The sequence below is a fragment of the Gossypium raimondii genome, chromosome 4, assembly GCF_025698545.1.
Source record: "Gossypium raimondii isolate GPD5lz chromosome 4, ASM2569854v1, whole genome shotgun sequence".
In the NCBI taxonomy this organism is placed as follows: domain Eukaryota; kingdom Viridiplantae; phylum Streptophyta; class Magnoliopsida; order Malvales; family Malvaceae; genus Gossypium; species Gossypium raimondii.
The window spans coordinates 4,492,351-4,501,894 of NC_068568.1; the positions used below are offsets into that span (position 1 = coordinate 4,492,351).

Here is a 9,544-nt window from a genome sequence, read left to right on the forward strand (position 1 = left end):
TTTTATTATTTTTAAGGGGGCCAAAGTGTAATTTTACCTTTATTAATTTAAAATTTTAAAAAGTTTAAAAGACCTAAATGAAAAAAAGAATCATTTTAGGGGGCTAGGGCCCTGCCAACCCCCTAGCTACGCCCCTAGTTGTTTTATTTTATAATTTTATTGTTTCTAGAAGAATTAATTGGTAACTTTATTATTCCAGAGAAACCAAGGCTTTGTCCTCTAATTTATTGAAAAGATGGAAGAGGTATGAGTTTAATGATAAAAATAGATGGTGAAAATTTTGTAGTTTCTTCATTTGTAAATTTTGTATTCACTGAGGGATATTGAATAGTCATGGTGGAGTGATGAAGGATTTATATTCAAGTCTTTTATTAATATTAATTTTGGGTTCGATTTTTGGATAACCCTTATGGTATATCCTTTTAAAAATATAGGTATAGATTTGAGGGGACATTGAATAGTTTATTTATATTTGTAATTAAGGTTTAAATATGTTAGAAGTTGATGTAATTTTTTGAAATTTAAAATTTAATTACTATACTTTAATTTTGAGACATCAAGATTTTTTTTATGCGAAAATATTTGGTACATTATCAGTAAGATTTTTAGACTACACAAGCAAGGTCAGGGGGTTAACAAGTAGAGGTGTTCGTGGGCCAAGTCTAGTAGGGCCTAGGCATGATATTAACATACTTTATGTTTGCCCAACCTTAGTCTGATCTGAAATATGGGCCTAAAATTTTACTCAAGCCCGCCCATATTTGTAAATAGCTAACCTAAGCCCATTTTAGACTCACTCATATTATTTTAAAAAAAATTAAAGTAAATATTTATATTATTTTTAATTTAATATTTAATGATTTTATATATTTTTGTTTATTAAAATAATATATATTTAGCTATCTTAACATTTTTTTAATGTTTATACTATAGTAGTATTATATATTACTATATATTTAATTTTTATGTGTTATAAATTACATAATATATAAAAAAAATAACATAATATAAAACATTACAAACTTAAAAGTGGGTCAGGTCGGGTCAGGTTAGGGCATTGAATGTTCAAGCGCAAGCCCGACCCATATTTTAAACGGACCTAATTTTTTACCCAAACCCTTTTTTAGGCCTAATGTTTTTGCACAAACCCTTTCAAATTTCAGACGAACTTTTGAGCTTGGGTAGCTCAGCCCATGAACAAGTCTATTGACAAGTATTTTATAAGGGAATAGTAAAATATTAAAAAAATGGATTAGTATTTGGTACACCAGCAATGTACTTTTTTTTATTTCACAAGCGACGCTTATAAATAATATAACCATTACATGATGAATTTTTTTATATGATGCTTAAAACTACCCATAATTACACTCCAATCCTTAAATAGGAGGATAAACATACATCGGTATGCTCAAACCCACGTCCTCTTGCACTAACAACGATGTCAATACAAACTGAGTTAATACTCAACCAGCATCATTACATGATGAAATTGAATTATTTTAGAAAGAAAATATTTTAAAACTATTTGTTTCTAATTAGGTTTATCCAAAATCTGGGTTAATATGAAATGAATGAATAATTCAAACTTTGAAGACTTTATTGAAGGAGTAAATAACACTTTTTTCAAAATTTTGGAACCTTTTGTTTTTGTTTTTGTTTTTGTTTTTGTTTTGTTTTTATTTTTAAAAAATTTTAAGATAATTATTTAATAGTTTTAAATTTTAGAAAGTTTAAATTTTTTCATAATTTTTGAATTTTTAAAATTATAAATTTCTATTTTAAAGAGTTTTTTATTGAAAATATGAAAAATTATTTTAGTTTTTTTTTTTATAATTTTCATGCCAAAAATGTTGTTGACTTGAAATAGTTTATAAGTCTACAAGTTGTGAAAAACAAGTAACAAAATATGAGCAGAAGTGATTATGAAAATAGGTTTGAATGTTGAACCCACGTCCTCCTACACTGGTAACAATGTCGATACCAACCGAGATAAAACTAAGTTAGCACGATTACATGATGAAATTAAATTATTTTAAAAAGCAAATATTTTAGATTGTTTGTTTCTAATAGGTTTGTCCAAATTTTGGGTGAATATGAATTGAATGAATTACTGTTAATATAATGATACAACAAGGAAAAGACATGGAGGAAATAGTATTAGTTGTCACAAAGACCGGTTCACCTAGTCAGGGCAGAGAGTCGAAGGTTATAAAGAGTGAAGAAAAGGAGAGTATTAAGGCTAGATGTTGAAGGTTAGTTGGCAGAGTGTAGGCTTGGTATCTTAGGAGAGTTGATATTTTTCTTCATTGTTTTTGAGGATATTTATAGGCGAGGGTCCCGTGTAGGATGATGTTAACGTGTTGAACTTGTCATTAAGCCATCATTATGGAACTCGTGAGGTGGATGTCTGTGATAGGATAGATTCAGTCATTCATTCTGACTGGATGGCATAGAGCAATTGCACCAACGTGGTATTTGGTGACCAATGACATAACATTTCTCACGGAAGCATGAGGGTTTGGGCATCGGATGGTCTGCACTTGTTAGGACGGTTGACCCCTTCCATTTTGTTACTGGCTAGTTTGTCACTCAAGCGGCTTTTCGATTGTCATGTGTCTCCATACGAATAGCGGTATAACAAATTCAAATTTTGAGTACTTTATTATCATTCAAAGAATAAATAATACATTTTTTAAAACTTTGGTTTTTTTACTCTTTTTTTTTGAAAATTTAAGATAAATAATTTAATATTTTTGAATGTCAGAGAGTTTAAAATTTTTTCATAGTTTTTGATTTTTTTTAAATTACAAATTTCTATTTTTAAGTATTTTTTTATTGAAAATAAGAAAAGTTTAAAACCTTTTATTTTTTAAAAAAACTAAGGACTAAATTGTTAAAAAATTGAATATTGATTTCTAAAAAATTGTTCTAGTTTTTTTATATTTTTCAAGCCAACAATTTTGTTGACCTAAAACACTAGGAAAGTCTATAAATTGTGAAAAACAAGAAGTAAACAAGTATAAGTAGAAGTGACTGTGAAAATGAGCACGTCTACAAAAACTGCAACAAGTACAATGTAAACAATGGACAACAAAGTTTGTTTACATAATTCGGTTATCCTACGTTTACGTAGCCTAACTTAGTGAGAAGACTTCACTATCCTTCAATCAACTACAACCAGTGATCTTAACTCTAACACACTCCCATAAAGAATCCTCACACTTGTATCTCAAAGACTAAATCTTTCTCAACTAAATTTTCCCCAGAAAATTTTACAATCACGAATAATGTTCCTTACTTGAACGGATAAGTTCTCTCAATAATTAATACATTAACCTATACAAGTCTCTCAAATATACAAGGATTTCAAGACTTGTTAACATAATGAAGATCAATCATAATCCCTTCTAAACAATAGCTAAAATAGTTAAATATAATATTAACAAACAATGTAAAATAGATTGCTGGTAAATGAGTCTTCAAAGTTTCAATCTGATCCAACTTCTTCTATCCAAAGGATTTTGATACACACAATTCAATCCAATCCAGTCTCCAAAATAAGTTTCTTCAAATGAATTAATTTTCGTTGATGGGTTTGATTTATTCCACGATCTCAGCTCAACCCAAAGATGTGATTCAATAAATTACTAATCTTCCAAAGCAATGGTTGAGACGCTTCTCTTTGACACTTCAAAACAACTTCAAATATTTCAACAAATGCTAACGATAAAATTTGATAAAGGGGGCAAATTTTTTTAATATGTTTATAAGGACTCTGAGATCTCAAAATTAAAACACAATATTTATTTTAAAATACAGAATCCTCTTACATATGTTTTTTTACACAATGTCCAGTACTAACCATAGCTCCTCCCCAACCCATAAATAAGAGATAATGCACTTCAACGCACTCGAGCCCACATCTTCTTATATTAACAACATACCCATTCCAATTGAATTAAAACAAAATTTACAATCCTCTTCCATATTTGAATCTTGTAATTAATCGTTTGAATATTTAGTGGTAAATCAAGACAAAGTGAAGACAAGAGCGTAACCTTATCACGAGAATTAATGGTGTAAAAACATTGAAGAAAATGGCAGCAGATTTCTTTCCAAAAAGAAAAACAACAAATTGATATTACTATTCCAGCATGAAATTGTGGACTTACATGCCACAAAATTAAGATAATAAATTCATTTAACAAAAAAGTAAAATAATTTCAGACCACATTCGTGATAAAAATTAAATACAATATTAATACATGAATATTTATATTATTGTTTTAAGTAAGTGATTAAATTAATATCACGAATTTATCCGACATTAATTCAATCAAGAAAATTAATAAAATTTAATATTTTAAATAATCAATATAAAATATTATAAGGTATTTCTATATTATCATATATTTATATAAAAATTAATTACAAAAACATATTTGTCATCCAACCAAAGTTTCATTATTGTTTCATTTCAATTCCGTACATATTGTATATGTGTTGTTATTATTATTAGTTTTAAATTGTACATTTTATTTTTTTATTGTATATTTTTAAAATTCATACGCGTATGATAAAATTTATAATATAAATTATTTTTTCTTTTTCTATATACTTTGACAAATAAAATAAATTTTTACCGACGTTTATTGGCTCGAGTGGTAAATAATTTGATACCATCAATAGTAAAAACAATTTTAGAAAAGCTCCATCCCAACATTTTGGGGTGAAAAATATAATCAAAGTTTAAGGTGATTATCGAATATCAAAAGATTTCAAATATATTACGTAATAAATTTTAAAAAATAATATAACAATTAAATAAGACGTTAATTGAAATGATAAAGTTAAAGATTAAAATTATATTAATTTATGTTCAATTTCATAATACATAAACATTTTTCTAAATTTTATATGTAAAGATAAAATTATCCTTAAAATAATATATTATTTTGTAAAAAATAAAAAAAATAATGATTTTATAAATTTACTCTTTTTGAGAGTACGCCTAGAACTGTACATAACTCCTCTCCAATCTATAATGAGAGGATAATACACTTCAGTGCACTCGAACTTACATCTTTTTACATTAACAACAATATCCATACCAATAAAAGTAAGACTTAATCATCAACTCAAACAAAATTTATATATATATATATATAATACTTTCTTATTTTCTTATTTTTGTTAGTACTAGTATAAATGAGGGGGGACATTGTCCAGAGACTGGCAGAGGCAGAGGCCGAGGCAAGTTAATAATTCACATTTCAGTTTTTTTTTGAATCTTTTTATGCTTTGTTTTTCATCATTATACCTTCCTCTCTACGTGAAGGAAAGAAATAAAACCGTGTCTGCTACCTTTGCTTTCTTAAAACCTTTCTTCTTTCTTTTTCTTTTTTCATGATAGTATATAATTCCTTTTTTTCCCATTCGAAGGTTTCCTTCGTATCAGATCCCAACACCAGTAGGGAAAAACCCTTTATATTTTTCAACCAATCTCACTGATCCAATCAATACCCATTTCCCAAAATGCAGCTTTTGAAATGGGTGTTAAACCTTCTTCTTGTTTGTTCAATGCTTCAAGTGTTTCCATTGCCATTAGCTCAAACAATCTGTTCAGAGGCTGATAGGGCTGCACTTCTCGGTTTCAAAGCCAAAATCTTGAAAGACAGTACGGGTAGTCTTTCATCATGGGTTGGAAAGGATTGTTGTGGAGGGGATTGGGAAGGTGTTGGATGTAATCCAACAGGGAGAGTCAATACATTAGCACTTCAAAGACCAGAAAGGGATAGTACCCTTTACATGAAGGGTACTTTGTCTTCTTCCTTAGGAAGCTTACAGTTCTTAGAAGTGTTGGTCATCAGTGGTATGAAGTTTATTACAGGTCCAATCCCTGAGAGTTTGTCCAATCTGAGTCGGCTCAAGCAATTGGTGTTGGAAGACAATAGTCTTCAAGGGAACATACCTTCAGGTTTAGGTCGTTTATCTTTTCTTCAAACACTTTCACTGGCTGGTAACCATTTCAATGGGGTAGTTCCTCTAAGTTTAGGGAATTTGAGAAACCTTGTGATGTTGAATTTAGGGAGGAACTCTTTGACAGGTTCAATCCCTTCTAGTTTCAAAAACCTTGTCCATTTGCAGTCTTTTGATCTCAGTTTCAACTTGTTGTCTGGTTTTGTCCCTGAATTTTTAGGACAGTTTCATAACATTACTTTCATTGACCTGTCCAATAATCAATTATCAGGGCACCTACCTGTTTCATTGTTCAATTTGGTCACTCTGTCAGACCTGTCATTGAGTCATAACCAGCTCACAGGGAGTATCCCTGACCAGGTTGGAAACCTTAAAGCTCTCACTAGCCTTTCATTGAGTCATAACAAGTTAATAGGTCCTATTCCAGCATCTATTTCAAGGTTACAAAAACTTTGGTCCCTTAATTTATCTAGAAATGGGTTCTCAAATCCTTTACCAGCTATTTCTAGTAAGGGTGTTCCTTCACTTTTGTCAATAGACCTGTCCTTCAACAACCTTAGTTTAGGGACAGTTCCTAACTGGATCAGGGACAGACAACTTTCAGATGTGAATCTAGCTAGTTGTAAACTGAGAGGAGCCTTCCCAAAGTTCAGACCAGATTCATTGAGCTCTATTGACCTGTCAAGTAACTTACTTACGGGGACCATTTCCACTCACTTCACAAATATGACAGGTCTGCAAAAGCTCAAGCTTTCAAATAACCAACTGAAGTTTGATCTTTCTGAACTCAAAGTGCCAGATGGGATTTCCTCCATTGATCTACATTCGAATCAAGTATTCGGGTCTCTCTCGAGCATTTTGAACAACAGAACAAGCAGCTTCTTGGAGGTTATAGATGTGTCGAACAATCTCATTTCAGGCACAATACCAGAATTCACTGAAGGCTTGAGTTTGAAGGTACTGAATATAGGAAGCAACAAGATTGCAGGCCAAATCCCCAGTTCAATCTCAAATCTCATTGAACTTGAAAGACTAGATATTTCAAGGAACCAGATAACTGGCACCATTCCAGCAAGTTTAGGACAAGTGGTGAAACTTCAATGGCTTGACCTGTCTATCAACAGGCTCACTGGGAAAATCCCAACCAGCTTATTGGGCATCCATTCTTTGAGACATGCAAACTTCAGAGCAAACAGACTATGTGGGGAGATTCCACAGAGGAGACCTTATAACATCTTCCCTGCCTCTACCTATGCTTATAATCTCTGTTTATGTGGCAAACCATTGCAACCTTGCCAGGGAAAGAAACAAGAGATGGTCCAGTGAGTGCCTGACTAATTTGCCAAAAAGTAGATACATTCATGGCCTAATTAGCATCTTCACATGCTAGAAAGAGATAGGCCATGTTTTAAAGTGGTAGTTCTTTTCTTCTTTTTTTCTTTTTTTTTTTTTCTCCATTAGTAATTTACTAGCTCAATTTCATTAAATATTACCATTATGGAACATACACTGTTTCAATATGCAGCATTGATGCACATTTTAGCATTTACTCTAAGCTTGCAAGAACCTTTTGTTTTCAAAAAATCCAGACACAAGAAAATTTAAGGGGCCAACTCAAAGGCTTTAAAGATCATTTTTTTAATTATCATTGTCAAGATGATTCTAATGAGAAAACAAGATGATTCTCAACATATCCAGACAATTACTAGAATCCATTACCTCAAAAAGGAGATTCAAAAATTTACTGTAGCCCCACAAAGTGACAAGAAAATCCTGAGGGTAGGATGGGGGGGGACCTATGTTACCCCAAGTCTTTACTTTTCTTGAAGCACTCGCGTCCATGGATACAAGGATATGATCTTCAAAATACATGAAAAACTTGAAAAAAGTTAAATTAAATATACCAATGTTGAATATATATTTGTGTACGATGCTTACACCTTTTGCTGGCTTTTCAGCAGCAAATGTTTCTTTCCCGTGAACCTTCAAACAAGTTATATCATTTTCAGCAAATGACAGAGGGAAAAAACCAAGGGACCACTAGCTCAATCAAATGTTTAACGTTCAAGAACAAGGTGAATGAAGTGTTACTTCTCATTTTCATTCTGTCAGCATTCTTTGCCTCCTTTAAAGTCTACTCATACAGTCATACTTCGCCAGCTATGCTGCTCGGATCCTTCATTCTTTCTGAAATATCCATGTCCAACACTCATCTGACACATGAATATGAGGATATAACTTCCAAAGAACTAAATATATAGAAATAAAAAATCTAACTATGCCGTGTAGGATACATATGTGTAGTGGACACTTGCATCCCATTGCAAGTAACATAGCTGCCTTGTGTTCAGCAAGTTTACCAATGTAAGACGTATTTTCCTGATTTAAACAAAAATTAGATCTAACCCATTGTTATAAACCATTAATCAATTAATTCTTATTAATAATAAGATAAATAAATAAACTTTTTTTTGGCACATTGATGCCAACTTTGGAACTCAAGCTTTGCAAATCATTTTGATACTAAACCAGTAGTTTGATGGCTAAAATTAAATCAAATGAACATGTAGAACTTAATTCTGACATAGACTATTCCGTTTCTCATCACCTTCCTTTGCAACCTAAATTTCATCAATCAAATGCTTAATAACTACTAAAAAAAATCTCAATTTGGCAATTTAGATGAAAGGTTCAAAAAGGAAGCAAGCAAAAGAAAATCTGTGAAAGTAAAAATTACCATTCTGCAAGATTGTTTTCTTCTCCTCAGCAGGATTCTCAATAACTTGAGCATCGTGATTAAACAGCCCATTAATTAAACAAAACTAAAGGGGCCAAAACGATTGATCTAGTAGTAATTTTTTTTTAAAGTGATGAAGGTTATTGAAAGATTAATGATGGTTGGATTTAGGGTTTAGGTTCTGAAAATAATTCAATCGGGAATCAGTTTAAAAGTCTAAATTGAGAGATAATGAAATTAGCATTTGGGAAAAGGACCGCCGTCTTTGGCGCAGACATGAGAGGCGGTAGCAGTGGCAGCGTTCGAGGCACAGTGCACCTTTTGAAGGGAAATTTAATTAAAAATAAATTACTATGGGGGTGTTTTAGCGCCACTTTTGAAAACGCGCGTTTTTTCACGGTTTGTTTTTTCCTTCGTAATTAGTTTAATGTAATTTTTAGCCCTCCAACTTTGTAGCTTGTTACATTTTAGTACTTAAATTTTATTTTGATGTATCTCTACGTGGAAAACATTAAACCTATTTGCTCTAAAAAGTTAACAAAATTATTTGATGTCATCATTAAAAAAAGATTGTATGAAATAGAGACACCACATCACCCTGTATCTCTTAATAATTATTTAATGTCATTTCAACGTCTTTTTTCATATCATTGACACATCATTTTGGTAATTTTTTTAACTTGAACTATGGACGTTTAATTCCGAACCCTAAACCTTAAACCTTGGATACTAGACCAAAGGTTTAGGGTCTAGGGTTTTAGGGTAAATAATTCAATGTTTAAGGTCCAAGATTTAGGATTTAAGGTTCAAGGTCTAGTGCTCAAG

At 31.3% G+C, this 9,544-nt stretch overlaps 1 protein-coding gene across 1 annotated transcript; it reads left to right on the forward strand.

Annotated features, from left to right (window-relative positions):
• The first annotated feature begins 5,221 nt into the window (after window positions 1-5,221).
• On the forward strand, window positions 5,222-7,502 carry LOC105780582 (DNA damage-repair/toleration protein DRT100). Its single transcript, XM_012604985.2, has one exon. The coding sequence runs from the start codon at window positions 5,539-5,541 to the stop codon at window positions 7,306-7,308; it is 1,770 nt and encodes a 589-aa protein (XP_012460439.1). The 5' UTR covers window positions 5,222-5,538; the 3' UTR covers window positions 7,309-7,502.
• Window positions 7,503-9,544: the final 2,042 nt, after the last annotated feature.